Genomic DNA, 26,261 nt, shown 5'->3' on the forward strand with positions numbered 1-26,261 from the left:
GACTTTCTTTTAAATTTAAAAATTTATAGTCAAACTCTGAAGAAAATAGAAGATTCTATTTTTCTTTCTTTTTACTTTCTTCTTTAAGAAGTGAGCAATGGTTTCATTTTTAAAAAAATAATAATAATAATAAGGGCAAAAATGTAGTAATGGCTCTTCAACTAAGACCCGACTTGACCTTTTTGTCTTTCTGTCAGATAGGTATCTGATTCAATTAGAGAGTGGGAGGAGATTTTTCTTTTCCTTCAAACAGAGGTCATCGCAAAAACCAACGGAAATCCATAGGACAGGAGGAATACCCATTGGACAAACGACTCCATCCATTCTCATTTTCCTCTGCGAGCTCTAATGGGGAAACCAAGGAGAAAAGTGGATGGCGCCTCAACCACATGAAGAGGTCCAGCTACGTAGAAATCATGGAACCCCAAAGGATTTGTTACCCATGCGCTCTGGTTAAAGAAATCTCACCAAAAGGGAGTGAATGGAAAGAAGTAGAAAAATGGGAATGGATGATCGATAGAATTAGGGTTCTAAGCGCCTATAAAAGGGAGCTTTCTCTACCCAGCAAAACAACCACATTCAGAGAGCAAGCTTCATCTCTCATCCCTGAAATCTCTGCAATTTTGAGCCCCATTCCTCCATCTCTTCCCATTTTCTCTTCTGGTAAATCATCTAGAGCGCTACCAAGCTTTGTCAAGCGGCTGGGAATTTACTCAAGACACCCCATTCTCTATTCCCATCTCCACCTCTCTTCCTTAGTCAAAAATCTCTTCAGATCTCTCTCCCCCTTGCCTTGAATATTTGTTTCCATAAGAAATTCAAGCTTTTGTCTCTCTCTGAGATTGCTAAACTTGTAAAGGCTTAGCTCCCATGCCACAAGCTCCTCAAGCCAAGCCAATCAATTGCTAATTTGTCACGTTTATTTGATTGATTGGTGAAAGAATCCAAGGTGTTTTCTAAGGTTGTCACTACTCCTTTCAAAACTCTATTGGAGCCTGATCTTTGAACTCAGAAACAGGGGCAATCTCCTCTGCTCATCCTTTACAGCAACCCAAGCCCATTCGTCTGGCTACTGGAACAAAAAGACCCATACACCTTTTTTTTTGGACCTTCTCCCTTCTCCTTTCTCCTCATGACATGTGTCATTTTTTTTTTACACTTAAAACAATGACATTAATCCATTAGACAATATATATTTTGTTCCCAAATTTACCCTTATTAAATATATTGACGCAGGAGGTATTTTAAGAGACTCCCTTGGAAATTGGATTAAAGGCTTTACTATAAACTTAGGTGCTGGTTCCATTGTTGAGGGAGGGAGGCTGAACTTTGGGGAATATTCTATGGTATTAACTTGGCTTGGCATATTGGTTTCAAAGTGGTGGAGATCGAATGTGATTCCAGTTCAAACCCAATTGCCCTGTTAAATAATCCAATTGCTCAAACCCACCCTCTGTTCAGTATTATGAAAATGCGTGAAGATTGGAACTGCTCTATCAAGCATGTCTTTCGACAGCAAAATTATTCTGCTGATGCCTTGGCTGCCAAAACTCATGAGTTTACTCATGCATGGCCTCAATGTTTTTTAAGAAACTCCTGCCTTCCTCGGAGCCATTTTAGATGCTCATGCTCGAGGTGCTGCTAGACCTCGCCTTGTTCCTATTTAATTGTTTCTGTTTTGGGGCGTTTGCCCTCCCCTGTACCCCAAAAAACAACACTCAAATAGATGTGTTTTTTTATTTTTCAAGAACACTCAAATAGTTTGATTTATATAAAAACCCAAGCAAAAATTCAAGCACAAGTATGGCAAATCCCATCCAAACCCAAACCCTAATTTTTGGCCCGATATTGTAGACCGGATTGTTTTGATACGTGAAAGGCCTTGCTTCAATGCCCATTGTGTAGTTCAGTGACTATTCAAATTGAGTTTAACGGGGAGAAAATCCTTGATTTATTCAGTACATTGTCTAGCTGCAACCAAATATTAATACGGAGATTCACTATTATACCCAATATAGGAGCCCAAATTATTTATATAAAAAAAAAAACCTATATGAAATGGACTTTGGAAACACACCCAAAGCTCATTTAAAACATAACATAAAAACTTTTAACTTTTTTTAAATTACAAAACTGCAATTGATTTTTTAAAACAAACCCAATTCCAATACCTCATAAAAAAAATCTCAAAACACTCAATAAGGCATCAAAGTAATCTAATAATTAAAATTAAATTCAATAGGATCAACTATCATTTTTTGGGTGTTTTTTGGGTTTGTTTATAGAAATTAAATTGTGTATGGTTTATTTATAATTTTAGTGCTAAGAATGGGTATATGACTAAATATCTCATATTGATATGGGTCATGCAATTTGTGACATGCATTGTCAACCCATTTATTAGAGTCTTCCCCTTCACGCAAAGCAATATAAATTGAAACTCAATCATAATATGATGAAGAAGAAAAAAGAGCAACTATTGAAACAAGGTCAAGAAGTTCAACGGGTTACAGGGGTTTATAGCTCAAATGATTAAGAGCATTTAATCATACACCTAAAATTCTAGCTCAAATGATCAAGAGCATTTAATCATACACATGAAGTTCTAAATTCGATTCCCCGCTCATAATATCGTCCGTATAAAAAAATAAAAAGAAGTTGGACGGTTCAATCCAATTGCTCAAAACAGTGATTGCCTTTCTTTAATAAATTTGTGTATTTAAGTTGCTTGGCCACCATTGTTTGAAACCGACTTGCTAACATGACCTTTCACAAGCAAATAAACATTAAAGAACAAATCTAAGGCTAAGGAGGAGGCCAAGAGGTGCCAATTCCAGCAAGGAGGTTCTTGTGGGCCCATACAACAAGTAGGACCCCCGCTTTGTGATTGGGTAACATTAAAATAATCCAAAGGATAATACCACTCCCTAATATGAAATATTAGAAGAATAACAGAATCTGAATATCTGATAATACAACCAAGGAAGAAAGGTTTGTCTGTACGACAGCACCCCAGTCACCCGTGAAACAAGGCTTTTCTCCTTCCTACCCTACCTTAATCATAGGTTATTAAGAATCTATGTTCTAAACAATTCCACACCCTTTCTTCTATAAATCACGGTTTGGGATTGCTTCGATAGAAAACACTTATGCTTGTAAGCGCTTTTTTAAGAAGCAAATCGATATTTTTATTTTAAAAAATTAATAAGTGTTTTCTGTAGAAGCATTGCCACTCTACTGCTGAGTTATATCCCTTCTCATGCTCCATCGAGAAATAGACTCGAAAACACTTTTAAGATTTTCCTATCAAATACCTTCTCAGAATTACTTTCGGTGGTCAGAAAAATCAAGTAAATGGCTAGAGAAAACCAATATCATTAAGAAAATAAAAGGTTGAATAAGTAAATTCAAAAATTGTGAACCTGGTGTAGATTAGGATGTAGCTCAATTCCAAGCTCATACAATAGGCGGCAGGTTCGGGATAGAGATTTGTTTAATGCAAACTTACATTTTGAGCCCAAAAAAAAAATCATAAGTTAATAAAAAAGGTCAAATTTTTGTGATGAAAATTTTGTTTTTATCTCATACTCAAAACAATTAAAAAAAAACCGGCATGTTAGAAGAAAATTCTTGCCTTGTCAATTCGAACTTGAGAAAAAAAATAAATAAATATAGGTGAAGAGAGAGAGTAAAGAAATTTGATCCTTTGCTTTGCTTAAGCAGATTAGAGAGAGTCGAATAACGGAATTAACAAAAGTTAGAAGATTAGAACCGCTAATATGATAAGGACATCTGATTCCAGGAGTTCAAATCTTTACAAACTCCTCTTCCTTCTCCTTGTCCTCAAAACCCCTTCCTCTCTAATCTCAGGCCACCTACAACAACACCTACTTAATTATATCATTAGACCTATCAAATTTAAAATTGCATTTTAAAGAAAGAAGAAAAAGAAAAGACAAAGTTGAAACAGGTTGGCAATGGCATGCATCTCTTCCTATCTCAGACCCTCAAAGCCTGCCTTTTCCTTCCTCACATGATTCTTCAACGCACCTGCAAAGTCACATGACATATTAGGCTCCACAATCAAGCCCCATCTTGCATGCAAACTTTTAGTAACCCCAAACCAAAAAACAGCATAAAAGAAAGGAAATTTTGGTTATCAAAATTCAGAGTTAGCGCAAGCACTAGGCAAGCAAGCTACCTAGCCTAGGTTCCAGGGAAATCGATGCAACCAAAGTTCTGTTGTTTCTATATAGGAAAGTTCTTGGATACTCTGTGTTTCTTTTTCTTTTCTTTTTCCTAAAATTAATTGTTTATAAGAGAAATTTGTATACATCATGTGTATGAATAGGAAATAGGGACAAAGGAAAATATCTCATTGTGGATAAAACAAACAAACAAACAAATAAGAAAATAAAGTCTCTCTCTCTCTCTCTCTCTTGGATCAGTTTCTGAAACACTAACATGTTTGTCTCTGCAATACCAATACATCAATCGTCAGACATGACATACATTAAAAACCAAAAACGGCTCAGCACACCAAAAAAAATAAAACAGAAACCCAGAAATAATCTATGTCCATAGAAACTGCAACACATGTCAAAAACTGCAAAATATAATGAAATGAATAAAAAAAATTAATTAAGCTAATCTGATACATAATCAATTAAAATGAATTACCTGATGAGGGTTTACAGTCAGGTGGATCTTCAAAGAGTGATAAAGAGAGCTGTTTGTGGGCAACCCCAATGTCAAAGAGTATGAGGCCTGATCTTGGATCATCCACAATGATGTCTTTGACTGGCAGCCATAGAAAGAGCTCTTCTTGGGTCAAGCCCTCCACTCCTATGAGGCTTCCATAGCTGAGATTGGCTCTCACAACACTTTCAAAGAAGACCCTGTTCTCAAACTTGGTCAGGCAAGGGCCATCAAGGAAGACCTGGAGCTGGCCATTGTCAGAGAGAGTGTAGGACTTGACCTCCTTTGGTAGGAGGCCTGCTGGCAAGCCTTGGGAGATAAGAAGGTCATGAATGGAGGAGGAGGAGAGGGAGAGGGGTAGAGAGAGAAAGATGAGAAAGGTCCATGGAAAGACTCTGATGAAGAAGAAGTAGTGGCTGGTGTTAAACAAGGACATGATGGCTTGCTGGAAATGTTGAGAGAGAGAGAGAGAGAGAGAGAGAGAGAGAGAGAGAGCATGTAGAGGGTTTTGTTTTTAGAGGATGATATTTGGAGAGTTGGAAAGTTTGAAAGACTGTTTTAATAATGGAGATTGAATGGTGAACTTACCATTTTGCCCTTGGGTTGGTGACTATGGGGGACCTAGAGTTTAATTATTTTGTTCTGTAGCACCTAATTATAATGGAGTATATGCTTTAACCAGATATGGGTTTGTTGTCCTTCTTATAAAATTAAAATGAATCGGTGTGCTTGCTTCTTGTTGTATCTAAACCATATGTACTCCATTTTTCTTGTTAGATACTAATCATATATTCCATTTCAGTCTTAGTTGCTGTAATTGTAATTTGTAAGTATGAGATTGATTACTTTAAGTTAAATTAATGTTCAATTGCAAATTTCTGTAAGTGCAATTTAATTAAAGGTCGTCTTCTATGACAACCTTTGTGACAACTCTTGTGATACAAGCGATAGTGGGGGAGGGGTTTTCTCACACACATTGCCAAAGTGTTATGGAGATTTGAACCCGAGGCCGCTGATAATAATGTGAAAGTAGTTCACATTTTCTTTTGCTAGCAAATTTATGAATGAATAACAAATTCCTTAATACAATTAGAATCTTGTCAACCAAATTAACAGTAATCACGACAGAAAAAGGCGACGAGTGATTTTCAAGAGTAATGAGATCGTAAAGAGATATCCTCCCTCCATAACATATGCAACCTAATTAGCTTCACAAAACACATGCTTTTCACTACATAATATCAATTTTGCGATATCATCATATTATATATATTTCCTAATCAAAAGGCAACTAAAAATGAAAAAATGCCAAAATAAAAGACGGTGTAGTGGTCATGTACAGTCTTGATGACATAATCATGCATAAACAATGGGTTAATTATACCTAGAAGTAGAACCAGAAGAAATGTACACTGAAAAAAGTCTCTGGGTGGTCCAAACTCCAAAAACAGCTCAGCCAACGGACCTCCTGCTGCCAACATTTCATCATACAAATTGACAACAAAGTATGACTCTCTATCATTAATATTTTTCTATTAACTAATTTTGCCTAAACAATTCAGCAAGACTAATTTATAAATAAATAAATAAAAACACCCACTTTGGCCTCTCTTTGATTTTTGCAGGCGAACCAACCTAAATTTGGGAAGGACTCATTGAACAAAGAGGCTTTCTGATAGAGATTGCTAGCAGCAACAAGGGTATTTTCGACATTCTACAATCCCACATGAACAAACAATGGAGCATGAATGATAACGAGACTGTAACGGCTGCACCTGCAGTGGAAAAGTCAGAATCCAGGAGGTACCTCACATGAATCCTGCAAACTCAAGGGATGGTAAATGAGTAATTACAGACCCGAAAAACTTCTCTTTTTCTGCAAGACAATATTCAATCAAAACTGCCTCTAATGCACGGGCAGAAGGATCGAACCCGAGTGCAAGGGACGAGCGAGCTTACTGCCTTAACTAATTGGACTATGCACATACGCAGAGTTCATGTTACATATCGGGTAAAATGGGCTTAGAATTCGTTTAACATGGATGGATTCAGGAGGAAATTATGAAGTTGATGAAACTTTTGTGACAAAAAAGGACATGAAGATTTTTCATATTTTATTTATTGTTTTGCCATTGAAGAAGACTGAGAAGAGTGACAGAGTACCAGCAGTCCGCTGTGCTTCAACACAAAAAAGTTTTCAAGGGGGTAATGATTAAAGTTTGCTGTGGGGAGGGAGACCTGGTTAGTAGATGCCCCAGCTGAAATGACTTGTCACACGTGGACCAATGAGAGGTCGGTCCATTGCCAGTGAAAATTTAGTGAGTATAGGCCCACGTGGGCACTGTGCATGCAGGTCCCCATGCGTGACATCCGCGTCACTTCTTCTTCCTGTACCAACAAATTGTATGGATTTATAATTTTTTTTGTTTGTCATGATTATAATTAAAGGCGGAATCAGAATTTTTTTAATAAGTGGGCTAACAAAAGTTATTAGCTTTTTTTTTTTTTAAAAATCTTTTTGCTCTTACATTTTTTGTAATATTTCTAGAAATAAAAGTATACATTAAATCATATAAACCACGCTAATTCATAATTCTATTGACTAATTTTCAAAAAAAAAATTTGTATACAATTGATATTGGGGAGGGAGAATTGAACTTAGGACCTCGAGTGTATGGCTAAATGCTAATTTCTAATAAGATTTAGCATAAAAAGAATACATATTAAATGCAATCAAAAAACACATATTATCAAAATCTAAATATGTTACATAATCGAAAGTGTACATATTTTTATATGTATTTTTATTGATGCCATGCAACTAAATTCATAAAGAATTTGATTTATTTTTAACTTTAATAGGTTAATACATACTTGAATATATTTAAAACAAGTCAAATATATATAATGGCATGTTTACTAATCCGGAATTGAATTAGGGGGAATTGAATTGAGGATGAATTGAATTTAGGAGGAGTTAGATTGAGGAGAATTAGATTCCGGATTCATAATGAAGTTGTTTACTAAACCATATGATTGAGGGGAGTTAGATTCCGAATTCCTATTGAAGTTGTTTACTAAACCATAAGGAATTGGGGTATAAGTGGTACTAATTACTAAAATGTCCTCATTTTTTGGTTAAAGTAGATGGTGTATTTGGAATTTTGTAAATTGTGTGAGGATATAATGGGTAAAAAAGATGAATTCCTAATGGGTGAATTCTCCAGGAATTAGAATACCACCTCCCATTCAGTAATTGAATTCCTCCAAAATCAAGAATTCAATTCCTAATTTTGTGTGGACCCCGCTTACTTTTTCAATTCCTTATGTGAAGTAAACGCAGGAATTCTCTATAAGCGGAATTCAATTCCTGATGAGAATTCCAATTCCTGATTAGTAAACATGCCATAAGTGTTTTCGGAAAGCTAAAACCAATTTCAAACAAGTCACATATATAAGTTTTTTTTGAAAATAGTTTTTTTTGGAAAGATAAAAACAAATTTCATTAATATATCATTAGCAACATCCGCTCTTTTAATGAAATTTAAAACACTAGGGATATTTTGGAAAGCAACCAAATTTTAGATATTTTAAAAACTTTTAGCCTACTTTTTAGATTTTTAGAATTTTAACCACTTAGGCTCCGTTTGGTTCATGGGAAATGAGACTTAGGGATGGGAAATCAATTGCTTTCCCATGTTTGGTGAGTCCAGGCATGGGAAATCATTGCCTAGCCCATGGGAAAGTAGGGGAAAAGTGAAGCCACCCTTCCAACTTGGGTTTTGTTTTCCCTCCTCATGGGAAAGTTTGGGAAAATGAGCCAATATGAAATAAACATTTTTCATGACTATTTTGTCCTCATTAACAATTTAGAATTACAATATATCATTAAATGCATTCTTTTTTTATTTGATTTAATATGGGCATAATTGAAAATTTATACAAACTTTGTTTTCCATTCATTCTCAAAACAAACATGGGAAAGGAAATAAAATGATATCTCCCGGTTACTTTCCCAGCATTACCAAACGTGGGAAAGGAAACATGGGAAATGATTTCCCCTCAAATTCGTTCCGTGAACCAAATGGGGCCTCAAGTGGTAATATTTCTAAATCTTAAATCATAGTTTTCTAATTGTTATTTTATGACTGATTCACTCCATATTATTTTACATTCCAATGCAAATTCATATTGAGGATTTGTCATGTTATCGAATATGAAGGTCACGTTGGGGCTGGTCACTGAACAAGGGTTTATCCACCCTCAGCACCATAGCAATAGAGTTGCTCATCATATTGTGCAGTTTGCTCTTTGGATTCAAGAAGTGATTAATATCATTCAAGATTTATTACTTGAGGATTTTAATTATACTCGCTAATAAAAAAATAGTTGTAAGACATGTGAGCTCTAAATGATGCAAGGTGAGAAGGTAATCCCACATCCCTCAAGGATGGAAAGGTGAAGTAAGTGTCATATATGTGTGGGCACTTGACTTCTTAGCAAGAGACCTTTTTGGGCAATATATGTCACGCCCCGAACTCGGGGGGTCAATGGAAACCCGGGGCCTGGTGCATGAAAAAAAAATAAAAAAAAATTCAGAAACAGGGTTTAAAATAAACTTCTCTTACAAAAATAGCTCAAATTTCTTACAACTTTACAATTAATAAATAAAGCTCTAACACTGATCTCATCTAATTTAGCCTCAACTGGTTTAGTCCTTTTCTTGCCCACTAATTCATCTGAAAAATTAAACATGGGGAGGGGTGAGCAATCACCGCTCAGTAGGGACATGAGACCTTAGCACAGTAGATTGATATAACTAAATTAAGTGACATGCAATCACACAGCCAAATATCACATTATTAATAATAATGCATGAATGCTCTTCATCTAATCCCGTTAATTCATATAACTGGACAAGCAGACCTGCACGTCCCATACCATGCTTATACCACTTGGTCCCGAATGCCCATTTATATGAACTAACACCCATTTCAACCGTCCCATAATTCCCCTTTTGTTAGTCATATTGTCTAACTCCCTTTCACCAGTCCCTAATCACCCAATAAAAAACCATGTGCATTGTGGGATCCCTAAGACCTGGTACCTGCCAAGAGTTAGACTCAACTACACAAAAGACTATTTCCATTACCCTCTTTTCCATCATTATTTTCTCCAACCAACATCTCCAACTAATTTCCAGGACATGATATAGTTCTTCTTTTCATATATCTCATAAAAACAATGTAATCATTTAAATATATCACCAATGTACATATAATCATGCCAACATTAATTAAATAATTAACAACACGTAAACACCCAATATCAAGAACATTATAATATCAAGAACATCCATCAAGTTATAATATCACATATAATATAGAGCTCACACAATTTAATTAGATCAATCCCCGTAAAAGCCTCCAAGAAACCCCTACCTTAACACCAAAGCTTTTACTAGATTTGTAAGACGACTCCCTAATTTCCACCGCATCCACACTCAAATTCTTTATCTAGTATTTCACTTCCTTTCTCTCTTTCTCGTTTCTTTTTGTTATTAACAAAATAGGGAGGCCTTATTTATACTCTTACAAAATTTGGGCATAAAGTAAGAATAGATATATGGATAAGCTTGATGAATAAGAATAAATATGAATATAGGAAGATAAAATCAAGATATTTATTAATTAACTAATCTCTTATAGGAGCTGTCAAAACACACACAAGCTTTGAGCTTTAAAACAATGACACGTATATATTGGTGATAAGGATGAAATATGCATGTGCCTAACCACACGTCTACCTTAAGATGATTAAAACTCATAAATATAAAAAATTACCATGTCAATCCTTCTGTCCAAATTAACTTGCTCAAAAAGATAAAAAGAGATTTTTTAGCTATTTAATACACAAGATTCGAATAACACAATTCTAATAATGAATATTATTATAAATATATACAATTATATAAGTTAAATATCCAAGAAATATCTAAGGGTACCCATTTAGAGAAAAACAAATAATAAATATATTTTATAGTTATTCAGATGAACATATATATATTTACTAAGTACAAATAATTATTAAAATAGTATTGTAAACGTAAAACAGTACACATATATAAACGTTTAATCTTCTTTAAAAACTTTTACGAATATGGATTCTCACAATATAGCATAAGCTTGAGCCCAGGAAACAAAACCGTGAAGGCCCATGCCCAAAGCAAACAATATCTTAGTAGTGAAGCAAGGTCGTGACAATAGTTGTCCAAAAATTCCTATGAAGTGCTCAATTTCGTATTGATTTGGATTTTTCTTTTTTCTTTTTATGTCCAAAAGTGAAAACTATTAACCACCCATTTCACATTGTGTTTATACTAATAATGCGTCTAGAAATTTCATCTTCAAGATGATTCAAATTCATAATTTCATCTTCAAATTTCACCAAAAAGTCTAAATTACAATAAAATAAGGTTATAACCCCCAACTCTACACAACGACATTCGAACCCCATATGCAAAAACCTAAAACAAGGGTGAGACTTTCTTCGAACTGAATCGGGCATTTAGGTCTCGAACTTGAGAGCATCGATCTACAAATCCTAATCTAAATACCATACCCACCAATACCAAACCCCGAACATATGATTGCGGACCTCAAATCCTAGACTTGAACCGCATGCACTGTCTTGTATGCGTAAATTAGTGCCACTAATCCATAAATAAAACAACGTAGATCGATAAAGAGAATTGTAATTAGATTAGGCGAGTGGCTGAAAAAGATGCCCGAACATGGTGTGCTAACAAAATCATGGGACTTCTCGACAAAATGCAATTGCAATCGGTATTAAACAGTCCAATCATTTTTACACTCACCTTTAAATTATCTATCATCAATGTGGCATGCTAACAAAACCCTCATGTGCTTCCTGTTGATTTCTTTTTTGTCCTTTTATGGTATGATTTTTTCCTTGTAAATTGTAATCTCGTGTATCGCATGTGTATTTATATCTTGATTATAATTTTCTTAATCAAATTTGAAGAAAATGAGACTGAATCAATGATTGAATTGGGTTTTGCTAGATGGGAGAACCCAGAGCATTATATTAAAATGAAGAGAGTTCGCATCCTTACAAGAAAAAGGGGATCTTCCATTGAAAGCACAAAGTTATCTTGCAAAATCATGAGCTCTTATTGCATCTTCTAAGAAGATAAATACAAATAGAATGGCAACGGGACGGGTCGGGGCCGGATATGCACTAACAAGGCTTTCACATCATGAACCACAACCCCCACCTCTGCTGGGACCATTTCCCCTTCACTGTTTTTAATCTCTTGGAGATGGAGGCCTAAGACCCGTCTCAACAAAGCCCAAGATTTTAGTTTACGTGTTTTGTTTTGTTTTTCTTTTACTTGGGGAAATACCATAGCCATTTGACAAAAAAAAGTCGCTTGGATACGTCTCTTCGTTTTGCAAGAACACAACAATAAACTCTAGTAAGGCCAATTTATGCACCGGAAGTACCCAGTAAAAATCTTTTGTACACAGATACCCTGCAGTGTACAAGAGAATGAGCTTTGCTGGTAGGACCTACACATTTTGCCTTTAATTTGCACAAGAGAAAGACCAAAGCTAATGTCTGGCTTAAAGAAAATACAAATAAAAGAAAAGGAGCAGTGGTAATGAGGCAGGATATCACAAGAAAAAGTGAAACAAAAATCCCCATAACTCATTTCTGACGATTTATAGTGTCTTAGTTTTCATGATTTGCATACTTGCAGGACTCTGTTTTCATGATTTGCATACTTGCAGGACTCTCTGCAGTTGTAAGATGTTGCTCTCTCATCTCAGCTTTGTCCAGGGAAGGAATCACCATCACAGGTTTGATCATTTTGTGCTGTGAATTTAGGTCACTCAGATTTATGTTGTGTGTTTTATAATAGGCTAGCCTATCAGTGCAAAGAAATCAGAAAATATCTCGCTAAATTAGCGGGCACAATTGCATATGATGGCAATCAAGCATGAAGGGAGGGAAAGAAAAAAAAAAAGACAATCATAAATCAAACATCCGTACAACTAAAATCAACTATATAGCTGAACTTAAATTCTTAGTGTTGAAACAAAAACACTATCACAAAGGTAATCTTAGGTCAATCAGGTAATTCACCAATAGTGATGCCTCGATAACAAGCTCATAAGACAATATTTCTTATCCAGGCAAAACACAAAGACTTCACCACAAAAATCTAAGCACAGATATGTGAACCCCTGGATGAGTTCCTCCATTAGATGACCTTCACTACCAGTTTCATAAAGTACTATTTGTTTTTGCAGTCCCACGTTAATTAACTGTAGAAGTAAAGGAAAATAGAGTTAAAAATAACTTTAAAATTAAATAGAATTGGTTGCATACAATGGCATTCTGATTACCTCATCCAGAGGCTGATTCTGATGGAGTTGCTTCTTGCTTTGGCTGTGTTCGTTCAGGAGGAGGTCCATCCCTTCGTCTTTCATATCTTCTGCTCTCAAATTTTGATTCTCTTCGTTTCTTTGGTTGATAAACAGGGTAGTTGCCAGGAATTATCTCTCCATTAACGTACTTATCACCTACATGCAAACCCCCAAGATGAAATCATTAGAATGACACTGGAGTGGTAAAACAAACCATTTGTTTGTGACTTAAATACCTCCATAATCCTTGTTTTTAACATCTATATATGAATCTGGCAATACCCAGAGAACACCAGGCAATCCTGCATCAGGAACAACCGAGTTAGCTCTACAAAGTCACTGTTATACGAGAAACCCGCAGAAAGATGCACCTGAATGCAATACATACCTTTGAATTTTTCAGATGTTTCTTCAGAGACAGTACACTGGAATCCAGTGTATGTGGTGGTGCTAAAAGCATACATATTTTTCTTTGCTTCTTCCATGCTGAAACATAAAAAACCAAGTTGTGAGATTGATAACTAAGTGCTTCCCACTAAGTGTGTGTAACCTAGGAGAGTATCAAAACCCACATAGGCTCAGACTGAGTTAAACAATCTTAAGTTAACTGATCTAAGAAGAGCCTTCCACATCATCAATCAAAACTAGTTCAAAATGATTCCATTCGATAAACGCAACAGCTAACATCAATTCAGATGCCATTGGTCAGATTCAAACTATCAAGTTGTTTTGCTAGCTAGTTATGATAATTGTTATACTAGAACGAACTTGATTTCCCACATAAAAACGTATTTGGAGTTCACTCAAAATTAGACGATAGTTTATTATCCAGTCTCTGAAAATTACAAACACTACTTCCAGAATATAAGAGAATCTTCTGCTTAATGATAAGTGATCAAACATACTACACTTTCCAAGCTTCACTGCATTACTTTTCTTTTCATTTTCTTGGACCTTTCATAGAAGGAAAGTAATTTTCTATTTATCTAATAATTAATTATTTTCTGCACTATATAAACACAAACAGATTACTCCCAATTACCTGCATAGACATTTCCTTTCCTTGATATACTATCAAAGAAATATATAATCACACTTCACTCAACTTGGAATTCGTGAACAAATTATTCTATTTACGCAAAACTGAACTTATATCTCCCCTTAACATATTCTAGGAACTATTTCCAGTCGAAACAAACACAACCCAGAAATCCTTGACTGTTTTCACCAAAAATTTCTCCACAGCAATAAAATTTGGCCCAAAACAAATAGAACCCAGAAACATTTTCTATTAAAACAAACAAAAACCGTTAAAGAAGATAAATTTAAAGCATAAATAAGTAAAGAAGCACCTTCCAAGAACAGTAGCGAGAGTGTTGAGGTATGTCTCAATCATTTGCTCTCTAGTGGGAGCAGGGTCTTTAGGGAACTCCATGACTATAAGCCAGTGGTTATAGTCACAGCCAGGCAACATTATCGTCTCTCTCTGCTCATTGCTGCTGCTCCTCCTGGACGAGTAGTCGCTGTCGTTCACAGCTCGAACGCGCAGCTTTGAAGGAACCGAGCGAGTTAAAGGCCGAGTCTCCGCATTGAATCGGAGAGAAGAGAAAGAGGGTTGTAAAGAAGGAGGAAAGAGAGAGGGTCTTGGGGTTGGTATTAGGGCTTTGGAAGTGAGATAGAGGCTCGGTGCCATTGCCATTTTCAGAGTTCAGAGTGAGAGAGACCGAGAGTAAACGCAGATAAGGAGAGAGAAGGACGATATTTTCAGGTTTTATGTTGGATAGTTTTGAGTTGGGCTTGGGCTTATGAATTGGGTTTTTTTTGTCCAATGGCCCATCAAAATTTTGTCAAATCTTTATAAACCTATACTATGAAAAAACACACAGGGCGTTCCTTAATAGCCGTCCAATTTAGTGCATAGTTATTATTGGACTGCTGAATTGAACTTCCTCATTTTTATCCCTCATTACCGAAGCTCCCCAAATACACAACCGTTGGGAAATTTGAGGCTCCAATTGTTTGCATGCATAGAAGAGTATGAACCATGTGGTGCTAGCGGTGATCGTCATGATGGTCGGTATTCATTGTCCATTCCCATATACATATGTGGATTAGACCAATTTGTCATGGTTTTCCTTTGTGAAGTTGAATTCGACTGTCATCCCTATATATTAAACTAGTTTAGACTATTACCTTGTTGAAAAGTAAAAAAAAAGTTATCTACCCATTTGGTTAAGAGGAAAGTATGGGAAATCAATTGATTCCTCGTGTTTGGTAAGTCTATGCATAAGAAATTGTTGTCTAGCATATGGAAAAGTGGGAGGAAAGTGAAGCCCTCCTCCTCCCGAGAAATTATAGAATGATACCGTACCACCACGTCAGTCGGTGATACTCCCACTCAAAATTTGACATGTGTACAACCTTTAAAGAAAAATTTAAAATTTATACAGCTAGATTTAAATCCCTTTTTCAATTTAAATTTAAATTTACAAAAATGGAAATATATAAAATAAATAAATAAAATTTCCTCAGCAACATCAACTCCTTCTTTAAACTTGGCCCCCACCACCACCTATCTGTCATGGTTTGTCGCTAGTCTTTCTCTCTTCCCCTCCCTCTTCCTCCCACCTCTCTATTACGGGTAGGGTTCAAGGAATTTGGATTGAAACTTTCTGGGGGGTGAGCTTATGGTCTTTGGGGAATCCAAGCTTTCAACATATATCAAGAGCAAAATCAAAGTTTTTCTCTTGATTGTAACTCGAAGGATTCATTTGCCATGGGCTGTCATCATATTCACTGATAGAGAGACATATAGTCATGACGGGAGGCTTCGTAGCCGTCGATGAGGCAAATGATATTTGAGTTTTTCTTTTTCTTTCTTTTTTTATTTGTAAGTTTTTAAAACTCTTTTAAATTTATTTTTAAGGGTAAAAATGAAAACTAAATCCAGTTGTCAAAATGTTATACACATGTCAAATTTTGAATGGGAGTATCACCAATTGACGTGGTGGTACGGTACGATTCTATAATTTCTCCCTCCTCCTCCTTGGGTTTTGTTTTCCTCCTTATGGGAAAGTTTGAGAAAATGAGTCAACATTAAATGCACATTTTTCATGTCCATTTTGTCCCCATTAACAATTTAGAATTACAATATAGCATTAAGTGCATTTTTTTATATATAAATATTTCATATGGTTATAATTAGAAAATTAAACAAACTTTGTTTTACATTCCTACACAAACCAAACATGTGAAAGGAAATGAAATGGTATTTCCTGGTTACTTTCCCAGGATTACTAAACATGGAAAAAGAATCTTTCATTTCTCATCTCTTGGGAAAGACATGAGAAATTATTTCTCAACAAATCTTTTCTGCAAACTAGATGAGGCCTAAAAGGTTATGCAAAGGTCATAGAATGAAGCAATCTATGTTTGGATAAAGGAAATAAAAATTGCATAGAGTTCTTAAATGACGCAATTTAGATCTCCATCATTTAAATTTATGGCAATTAATAATTTCAATGTTTAGATTTATGTATGTCAAATTTTGTAAATGACAGAAATGACAAGGAAAACAAATTCTCACTCAATGGAAATTGTCAGATGATGCCTCTTTTAGGGGAAATTAAACTAAAAAATCTCGATCCCCAATATCCACAATTTTTTCTGTGCGTCATTTAATAATTTCTATACTTAAGTTGCCAAACAATGGAAATATCAATTTCTCCTATTCAATTCCTGACTTTTAGCTAAATCCCGAGTTATTTTCCTTAATTCAAACGGAGGGTAGATTTGACGAGCTATTCCATGGGTTTTATTCTTGTTAATAGTATTGGGCTAAAATTTATTGCAGAAGTTCTCTTGGGCCAAATTTGTTGTCAAGACACTAAATCACATACTAAGGCCTCTAAAAAGTCTTGTGAGCTCTTTGATTTTGGACATTAGAAAAGCTTCTTGTTCTAGGCAGTAGTGTATTGGATGGTACACCAGCCAAATATAAGAATATATTAGTGCATGTGCAACCTTATAAATATGTTCCAATTTGATTGTGTTATATGTTCACGATAATGATTTAGTGACTACCCTAGTCCATACTCACGAAATCAATACAACATAGCTAGAGAACCTCCTTTTGATACCATGATGGATACTTCTTCTTTTCTTCGTTTTTTTTTTTTGGGGTCAAATCATGAAAGAAACATAAGTCACTAAAAAATGAAACAAAAACTTTAAACTACATAATAATTTTGCTTCTTAAAAATTAGACTAACATCAACAAATGAGATCACTATGTACCGTTTTCGAATATCAAAACCCCAAATAATTCAATGGAATAGGATTTGGAAGACGTTCTTTTCACAGTTCTTAAATATAATTGCACAAGAAGAATAATGGTTATATATGAACTTTGAAGACGTAACTGTTTGCGTGAGGAAGCACAAATCTAGTTGTTTATAGCACTGTTTGATGGTAGGAAGCAACCTCCAAGTCAGTGTCGCTGAGTTCTTTCTATAGCTATCTAGCTACCTAGCCAGTAGCCTGATTACTTGGTCAATGAAATTGAAGAAATTAATAATATCTTACACCATGTCTCATTCTCAGCAGAATATATATTGATTTTTGGTATCATCAACTTTAATATAATCATTTATGTCTAGCTTATTGTTCAACAATGTCTTTTGTCTGTTTTGATTTTTTCTTCTCTTGACTTCTGTCCGCATCATTATTTGCTAATTTTTTCACACTTTGAAGACGTAACCATTATAGCGTGAAGTTGAATGATATCAACAGCCCAACAGAAAAATTAAACAACAATATATTAGCCCACTAATAGTATAATAATCAACCTCGTCAACGATATATTAATTAACATGTTATGTCGTAAGATAGTCGGGTCTGATAAGAGAACATTTTTATTCATATACATATACATATACACTTGTTATATATTGAGATTTATTTTCATGGAGAGCATGTCCTGATCTGACTGATAATAACTTATATGTAGGACTGAAGTGGTTGAAGTTTGGAACAAACGTCTCCCTTAAATTCAAACGCGCATGCAGCATTTTCATTACTCTTCCACTTTTCATTATCGCATTGCAGTCTGCAGACGCCATCTTGAAAGGAACAGAGACCTAAAATTGTTTTAAATGACAAGAGAAACAGAAAAAAGAAAGAAAGAAAGAAAAGCATCTTTGAACGACATGTATTTTTTGTCTTCTTTTTTTCCCATTGATTTGAATATCTGGACTGTAAGACGAACATGATAATCTTCAAGTGAGATCACTATAACTTTATAAGGCATTTGAATACATGAAAAAAGTAATCAGTTGTGTGCTGCAGAATGTCTGAAGTAGTTATATTAGTGATGAAAGCTGATCCAACCAAAGCTTTTTGTTTAATGAATTTGTTCTTCCAGTGACTTCAGTGATGGGTGGTGACTGCAGTGCTGACCTGAGGAATTTTGAACTGTTGACCAATCCATAAGAATGGATGCTTAGAAAAGAGAAACTCTCAAGTCCAAAAAGTTGAAATTAAGGCAAATAAATAAATAAATAATAAAAAATTGGTTTCTATATATCCAACCAACTAATGTTATGTCAACATGGAGTTAGGTGTTTATGTGGTTGCATTATTGATTCTCATTTGTTAATTGTTAAATGTTTTAGTTCTCGTTCATTCTGCTTAATTAAGAGAAATGCTAGCGTCAGTCGTTCACGCGCACGTAGATGATTGATAGAGATTAAAGAATATGAATCGAATGAAGAGCTCCACACCTATGAATGATTTATATTCATTGCCACACATTTTAGGGACGAGATTGACGTCAGCCAAATTCTTCCGTTGAATTACACGATTCTACAACCCTTTTTCTTGTCCTAACCAATTTGAGCACTCTTTTTCTTTGTGCATTGTTGCATCACAGGAGCAGCTCATAATTATCTCATATATAATTGGAGATTACTGGCTATCAGGGAGCAATTATACAGAAACGAGATTATAATAAGCATGATTAGGAAACAGCTATAACCCACTACTGATTGTAATTAAGAGAGAGAGAAGAAAAAACAAACCCTAGCAGCAGCAGCAGCAACAGCAACAAATAAATAATAACAACAACACTGTTGATAAGCGAGTAATGGGCCCAACCCGACCCAAGAGGGCCCATAAAGTGAGCCCGGCAAGAAAACAAATCAGATATGCCCTCACGTGTGGGTGGGGAGGTTAAACCCCTGAAAGGGGCCCACAGCCCACGTGTGAGGTGACCTGGACCCCACTCCACAACCACAACCAAAACCAAAACCACCTAAGTTGGGCCGTCGCCTTCTAGTTAGTCGGATGGGACGTGACATTTCACGTGAAGTTTGGGCCATTTTCGGATCTATAAACGAATCGGGGGGTCCATTTTTGGCCCTGCCCCTTTGAGTTTGAGCCAATCATTAATAATATTCTAATATTATGTGGTATTTTCTTTCGACACATTCTCCTCTGCTCTTTTCGGAGGGTCCATTTGATTTCAAACAAATTTAATTTCCAAGTCCTAAGTCCACTTTTGACTTCTCATGTTTTAATTTAATTTCTAGTGAGAGAGAGAGAGAGAGATGGCTCTTACTAAAATGGCAAACAAATGCACCTTGTGCTAGTAGATATGATTGAATGCGTGTTTTGTGGGCATACGTAAACACTGCTATAAGAAAAAACAAATTCCCACTTGAATTTGTTTGTTGATTGAAAATTTTAATGTGCCCAAAAAATAAAATAAAATAAAATCTTTTAAGGAAGTATGTAGAATAGGTTTTGTCCGTGTCTTGATTAGGTCGGTGGTATATTCAACGTGTCAACAGTAGAGGTAGGTTTTTGTGTCGTAACGTGCATTGCATGATATGATACTAATATAAGGTGTCATTTTGACTTAATTACGCTAGCCATTAATCAATACGTAACTCATCGAGTCATTGTATGCTACACTACACATGTACACAATCTACATGCATGACGTAATGCATGGATATATCCTTGACTCTATGTAATTAAGGTCAGATTTTCTGCACCTAATCCTAGGGTTAACAACCCAATTACTTTTTTTTCTTCTTTTAAATCTTGTCTTTGTAGTCAATCAATCACCCTCTGGATACTATCATTTTCACCTTTGTTTCATTATCGACTCAAAATCTAGTTTATAAAATTGGTTGCTATCCCCATCATTGTTTGATAAATTGTCGCAAAAAGCATGGTGTAATTTCTGTTTCAGTGCTAAAACTTTTCTCCTCTCTTATTCATATGTCTTTCAATCTCCATCTCACATCGCATTTTGCTCAATAATTGCTTTGGTACCTCACTCACCCATTGAGCTTCAAAACTAATTGATGGTTGTGTTTCTTTCCCTTCTGCTACTAAATCATGTACTTGTGTATTCTCCATTTTTGTTCTTTGCATTATGCTTTGATTGGTGAAACGTGTAGAGCCTAGAATTCTCCTAAGTGTTTAATGGTTTGATGAGACCTCTCCCAATAAATTCATTCAAGTTTAGGCCATATTTGGTGACTAAGATTGGATTCAAGAAGATAACGAGTTGGATTAGCATAAATATAATACGATTGGACATAATTCATTCCAATTTTATTCCAATATTTTGGTGAGATTCACACTACAAGAAAATCATGAAATTAAGTACGGATTAGTTGAAACAGATGTGTGATCATGATCGTACTACATTTAGGCCTAGTCAGATTACAAATAATCTCATCCAAAATTATTTTTATGCCACTAAATATTTGACTATGATTATAAATTCTATCCAGCCATATAATCCAACTCACCGAACGAAATCCAATATTGTTGTAAGATAGGACTTTATAGCTCAAGTAATGAAGTACTTACTCCACATTTAGGGTGAGAATTGATCATCCATTTTTTCCTTCATAAATCTGTATTTTTCTTCAAACGAAGTATTGGATAATTCGATAATGAGAGTTGGGAGAGAGTCCATTCCAGCAAAATGTCTTACCCAATTAGTTTCTGCCACATCATCAACCAATAAACTCCCCTGTATGTTTTCCCCACGTGGCAGCACCAAATGAAGGTAGACCACCTTCCTCCAATGGCACCACCACCACCCGATTCCTGTGACTTACTAGAGTTTGCATCCTCTATGTTGGGGCCGACCAAAGCAAAACCCAAAACGACAGTCCCACGTGGATTTCTATACTCTCATTGGCCCAACCAGGTGGGCCCCGAAGTCGCCTTCTCTTTTAGAGCAGCAGGAGAAAGAGAGAGACCAACACGTCAGGTCAACGCTGCTTTCACTGCCACGTGTCGAGATCTCATACATGGTCCCCCTTCCCCTTTGAAAATGAGCGGGTATTCTATGCTCCTCGCTTGTCGTACTGCATGGACTGCGGGACCCACAAATAAAGGTCTATAGTCGGTCCGTCGAATTGGCACTTTCCTCGCCGATTTGTTGGTTTTGAATTTCAACAGCTGTTACACGAGGAATTGTAGAAAATCGTTAGGACTCAGGGGCAGGGCTTGTAATTTTCCTCCGTGCCAGTGATTTATCAATCTCATGAGTGAGATTGTTTTTGAGTTCTTCAAATTGTTTTTATTCATTGATGATTGTGAGAAAAATGAACTAATTATATCTCTAAGTTGGTGTTCATGATAAGGTTTTTGGTTTTTGAAATTTTAAGTAAAAGACAAAATGTCCTCATAAGATAAGGGAAAATGATATGGAATTATTCTCTAACAAGGTCCTTAAATAAGGATCTAAATAAGGATCTATAACCACATCTTTTTTTATTTTTTTTCAAAATAAAGGATGGATCATGACTTACATGCCCAGAGAGTGACTATCTTGTGTTCCGATATTTTAAGGAAAAATACTGCACTCTCTTATGTAATATTAAGGTGGCCCACCTCAGTTGGAACTAGCTAATAATTTCATTCTGAATTATGTTACTATCAGTCACATGTAAACGGGTGATGTTAAAATAGTGTTTGATCCATATGATACTCATTATGAAACTAACCACACGTATTTCCGTTTATACACAATATTTGCACAGATTTTAAAAGTTGTAGAAAGTTATAATCAACTTTTTACAAGTTGGTTTAGTTACTAATTAATTACAAAACCACATGCATAAACATGAATCAGCTTTTTCCATAAGCGATTCCTCGGCTAAAGTGTGTTGGGTTGGGTGGCATTGGAGTGGACATAGTGTAGTTGCTTTTGGTGCTCGACCACTTGTTTGCTTTGATTCAATCTGTTATAGAAAATGGGAAATTCATGAACAAGACAAAGCCATATGATACAGTAGCTTGCACCACTACAGCAACAACAACACCACAAAATAGAAAAAAAGAAAATTAAAAAAAGAAAAAGGAAGGCATAACCTTATCTTCTTCACCAGTGCTGCCTCTGAAAAAAGCCTTTTTCTTTTTATCTGAGACCATGAAATTCTGTCTCTGAATTTGTCTCTATCTTTTTCTGGGTTTGTCTGCTGAGGCTATTATGATTTGGTCTGGCTGATACTCTGAAAAAGAAAATATATATATATATATATATTTATTGATTTATTTATCTTTTTTTCTTTAATTCAAAACCAAAACTGTTTTTGTTTGCTATCAAAGACAATGGCCGAATAGGGAACAATCTCTGCTTCAACCTCATCTGCCCTTCCCTGCTGCCATGCCAAACCAAAGCAGCAAGCAGTTTTTGTCCTTTGACTGCTTGCGCCAAATTTCCGGATAAATTCAAATCAAACACTCACATATAATAATGCCAAATTATTGCATGCAATTTCGTCACAATCCATTATTGAATACTTCATAACTTTGTTCCTAAAATATATAAATCCAAAATTGGAGGTGACCATGTACATCTCTCAACATACAGTGTCTATCAAGAATGTAGTTTATCCAAATTTTATAAATAATTTCTTAAATCTCACAACTTAAAAGGGTTTTTTTAATTTATGAAAATCTTAAAAGGGTTTAAAAAAAAATAAATATGTGATTAATATATGTGAGTTTAGCCTTTTGTTGGAGTCACAATTTGTGGTCACTTTGACTAGCTCGCAGAACCAGTCATTGGGCTGAATATGATAATTTATCTTTAGAAAGGTGTTTAATTATTCTTATAGTAACTCAATTGCAACATAAACTATGGGAAAAGTTGGTGACCTTTGGTTGGGAGAGAGAGTAGAGAGAGAGAGAGAGAGAGAAAGGAGTTCAGAAGAGGTTGGCTTTCTGATAAGACTCTCACTGAGTGCCGTTTTAGCATACAAGGCACATGAGACTTCAGTGGGCAGGATTTCTGGCTGGAATTAAGAATCAAATTCCCATGAAACGTGATAATTATTAATGCAAAAAAGAAAAAGAAAAAAGAAAAAAACAGAGCTTCGTTGAAACAGGAACTGTTTTTGTACATGGTTATGCATATTAATTCAACAACCGCTAAAAACTTCAAAAAAGTGAAGGAAAAAAAAAAAAAGATGAACATGAAAGCATAAAGGTTAACCTAAAATGGGTAGTTGTTACTTTTCCCTAAAGATGATCACAAAAACAGTTCTTGTGAACCTCCATGAAAGCAGCTATAACAAATCAATTAAGAGGCCAGAAAAGCACATAAAGCTAAGACCCCTTCATTTATTTTCCTTCCTTCTAATCAAGATTGCACCATTGCTTGTGGCCTGGAACCCATTTTGGGCACTTGGGGCTGAAGTAGTTTGAGACCACCCTCGAGTTCAAGAGCTCGACAATGGGTGCAAATTTGACACATCTTGGTGTCTTGTACTGGTTGATTGAAGCTCCCAAGCTAATGGCATAATCCATGAGCTTGTCAAAAGTCCCCGCCTCCACAATCTTGATCTCCAGGGGCCCAATGGATTTGTCTGAGACTCGGCCTTGCCGGTAAACGCTGTTGAGGGATTCTTCAACGGCCAAGCAACAGTCCTCATAAACTGAGGGAGGGATTGGGGTTGAGCCATTGAGGCAAAGCTCCCAGAACAGCACATAGTGGCCTGGGATTGTTGATGTGTCTGCAAAACTTGTGTACTCAGAGACAGTTGCATCAAATGGCACCAAATGGCTCACAGCATTCTTCACTGCGGTTTGCAGCTCAACCTCATCAGTTTTGTCTGAATCAATGCTTAGGACCACATTTTTCCTGCATATGAAGTTGAATTGTGGAGCCTTGTTCTTGAAACCAGCGACTCTCAGCACATCTCCAACTCTATAACGATATAGCCCTGCAATGAATTAATAGTACCAAATCAATGTCGAGGACTAAAAATTAAGTCCCATCACAAGTTGAGTTGGAAGAAAAGAAAAAGAAAGTTATACCACTTACCAGCATAGGTTGTGACAACAAGCTCATACTCTTGGCCAAGCTTGACATCAACAAGATCAACCAATTCTTGTTGCTCCTTTTCATTGAGTGATTTGGGGACAGAGAGAGAATTGGAGTTGATCCCATTGTTTCTCTGAACTGGGAGGAACTCAAAGTAGCCCATGGAGGGAATGAGGGTGTAAGAGACCTCACTGGGTTTGCACAAAGGGTTGAGATTCAAACCAAAATAGCACTCAGAAGAAGCATACATGGTGCAAACCAAAGGCAGCCCATTGCTGTAATAATCCAGTGTGGGAATGTACTGTGACATAGTCCCAGTCACAATCACATCCACATACTTTGTGTTGGGCCAAAGTCTTGTTATGATCCCTTGCCAAGACTTCTGCCCACACTCAGTTTCAATGTAATTTGCAAGCTTTGGATCAGGCTTGAGGGTTTTCATCACAGCCTCACGCACTGAAGGGTCTGTGATTTGGGGGTTTAGAGTGCCAGAGGCTATGTCCTTGCAGAGATTAGGCCAATGCTTCTCAAGGAATCTGATGGCTCTGATGAACCCAGAGGCAAAAACAGCACCAACCCTGATGACCTCTTTGTTTTGGCAAAGGCCACAGAGCAGTTGGGAGTACATGCTTTGGTAAGAGTCAGGGCAGAGAATGGTCTCATTTGGGCTGGTGTAGTTTGTGTAAGGGTCATAAGGCCTTCGTTTGAAATGAGAGCTTTTGTAATAGCTTGTGAGAACTGGTCTTGCCACAAGCCCCCCTGGGGTTTTGGCCTCTGATTTTATGAACAAAAAGTACATTCCTTTGCCTTTGTCCAATTCAGGCACAGATTGGCTCATCACAGGCATCAAAAGGCTATAAAGCAGTGACCTTCTCTCAAGCTCCTCTTCAATTGTTGGCATCAATTTTCTCTCTCCACCAGATGTCCCAGAGCTACAAAGAAAATACAAACAAACCCATTTAGCTAAACCAAACAAATTAATTAACTGATGATCATGATTAATCAAAATGTGTAAGATAACAAAAACCCACCTTGTCAAAAACTCAGAAATGGGCTTAGAACAGAGGATTGGGGAGGTGTCACCATTGGCAATACGGTTGATATCAGCTTCGATATCTTCATATTTGATGACAGGGATGATTTTTTTGAAAGTGTCACGGTCAGTGTGACCATTAAGGCCATGTCGCTGCAAGTACTCAACATGAGCATTGCGAGCCAAGATTTCAGCAAGCACACGCTTCTGAACCTCATCGGCGTTTTCTGTGACTTCTTCAATGAACTGAAGGGCCTTCTCGTTTTTGTCTTGGAGATAATAGTCCACTGAGGGATTCAAAGAGTTTTTTGGTGCTTCAGGCATGGTTTTTGTAGTTTGAAATAGAGAGAAAGAGATGGGTTTGAAAGTGTGTATGAGAGAGAGGAAAAGGAGAGAGAGAGAGAGAGAGAGATATATGGAGATAGAGATAGTTGTTGTTGTTATAAAATAAAGATGATGGCTTAGGTGTGGGGGAAAAAGAAAGGGAGAACCGGTGTTTATATAGAGCAGGGAAATGGAGGTGCCTTTGCTTCACCTGTAGGCTATACGGATTAGAAAGTAAACAGAGCAATATTATGAAGGGCATAAGTGTAAAGATGCAACCTTGGTATCATTTTGTTTTCCTTTTCTGAACATGCTCATTTCACACATAAAAACATGGAGTTTCAATGCATTCAACGCCAATACACTAGTTTTATGCTTAGGGGTTTTTTTTCTGGTC

At 36.2% G+C, this 26,261-nt stretch overlaps 3 protein-coding genes across 3 annotated transcripts; all 3 read right to left on the reverse strand.

The window, feature by feature from the left end:
* Nucleotides 1–3,724: 3,724 nt before the first annotated feature.
* LOC110752204 (serine protease, putative (Protein of unknown function, DUF538)) lies at nt 3,725–5,229 on the reverse strand. Its single transcript, XM_021952802.2, has 2 exons — nt 4,681–5,229; nt 3,725–4,050 (listed from the first exon to the last, which is right to left on the reverse strand). Exons 1-2 carry the CDS (start codon nt 5,132–5,134, stop codon nt 3,995–3,997), a joined length of 510 nt encoding a protein of 169 aa, XP_021808494.2. The 5' UTR covers nt 5,135–5,229; the 3' UTR covers nt 3,725–3,994.
* Nucleotides 5,230–12,771: 7,542 nt separating this feature from the next.
* On the reverse strand, nt 12,772–14,900 carry MORF9 (plastid developmental protein DAG). The gene is made up of 5 exons (XM_021952801.2): nt 14,504–14,900; nt 13,540–13,637; nt 13,388–13,453; nt 13,131–13,307; nt 12,772–13,049 (listed from the first exon to the last, which is right to left on the reverse strand). Exons 1-4 carry the CDS (start codon nt 14,848–14,850, stop codon nt 13,132–13,134), a joined length of 687 nt encoding a protein of 228 aa, XP_021808493.1. The 5' UTR covers nt 14,851–14,900; the 3' UTR covers nt 12,772–13,049; nt 13,131.
* Nucleotides 14,901–23,536: 8,636 nt separating this feature from the next.
* DFL1 (Auxin-responsive GH3 family protein) lies at nt 23,537–26,019 on the reverse strand. The gene is made up of 3 exons (XM_021952798.2): nt 25,539–26,019; nt 24,508–25,439; nt 23,537–24,406 (listed from the first exon to the last, which is right to left on the reverse strand). The coding sequence occupies exons 1-3, from the start codon at nt 25,862–25,864 to the stop codon at nt 23,820–23,822; spliced, it is 1,845 nt and encodes a 614-aa protein (XP_021808490.1). The 5' UTR covers nt 25,865–26,019; the 3' UTR covers nt 23,537–23,819.
* Nucleotides 26,020–26,261: the final 242 nt, after the last annotated feature.

This window comes from Prunus avium, chromosome 4, assembly GCF_965620075.1.
Source record: "Prunus avium chromosome 4, drPruAviu1.hap1.1, whole genome shotgun sequence".
NCBI classification, from domain to species: Eukaryota; Viridiplantae; Streptophyta; class Magnoliopsida; order Rosales; family Rosaceae; genus Prunus; species Prunus avium.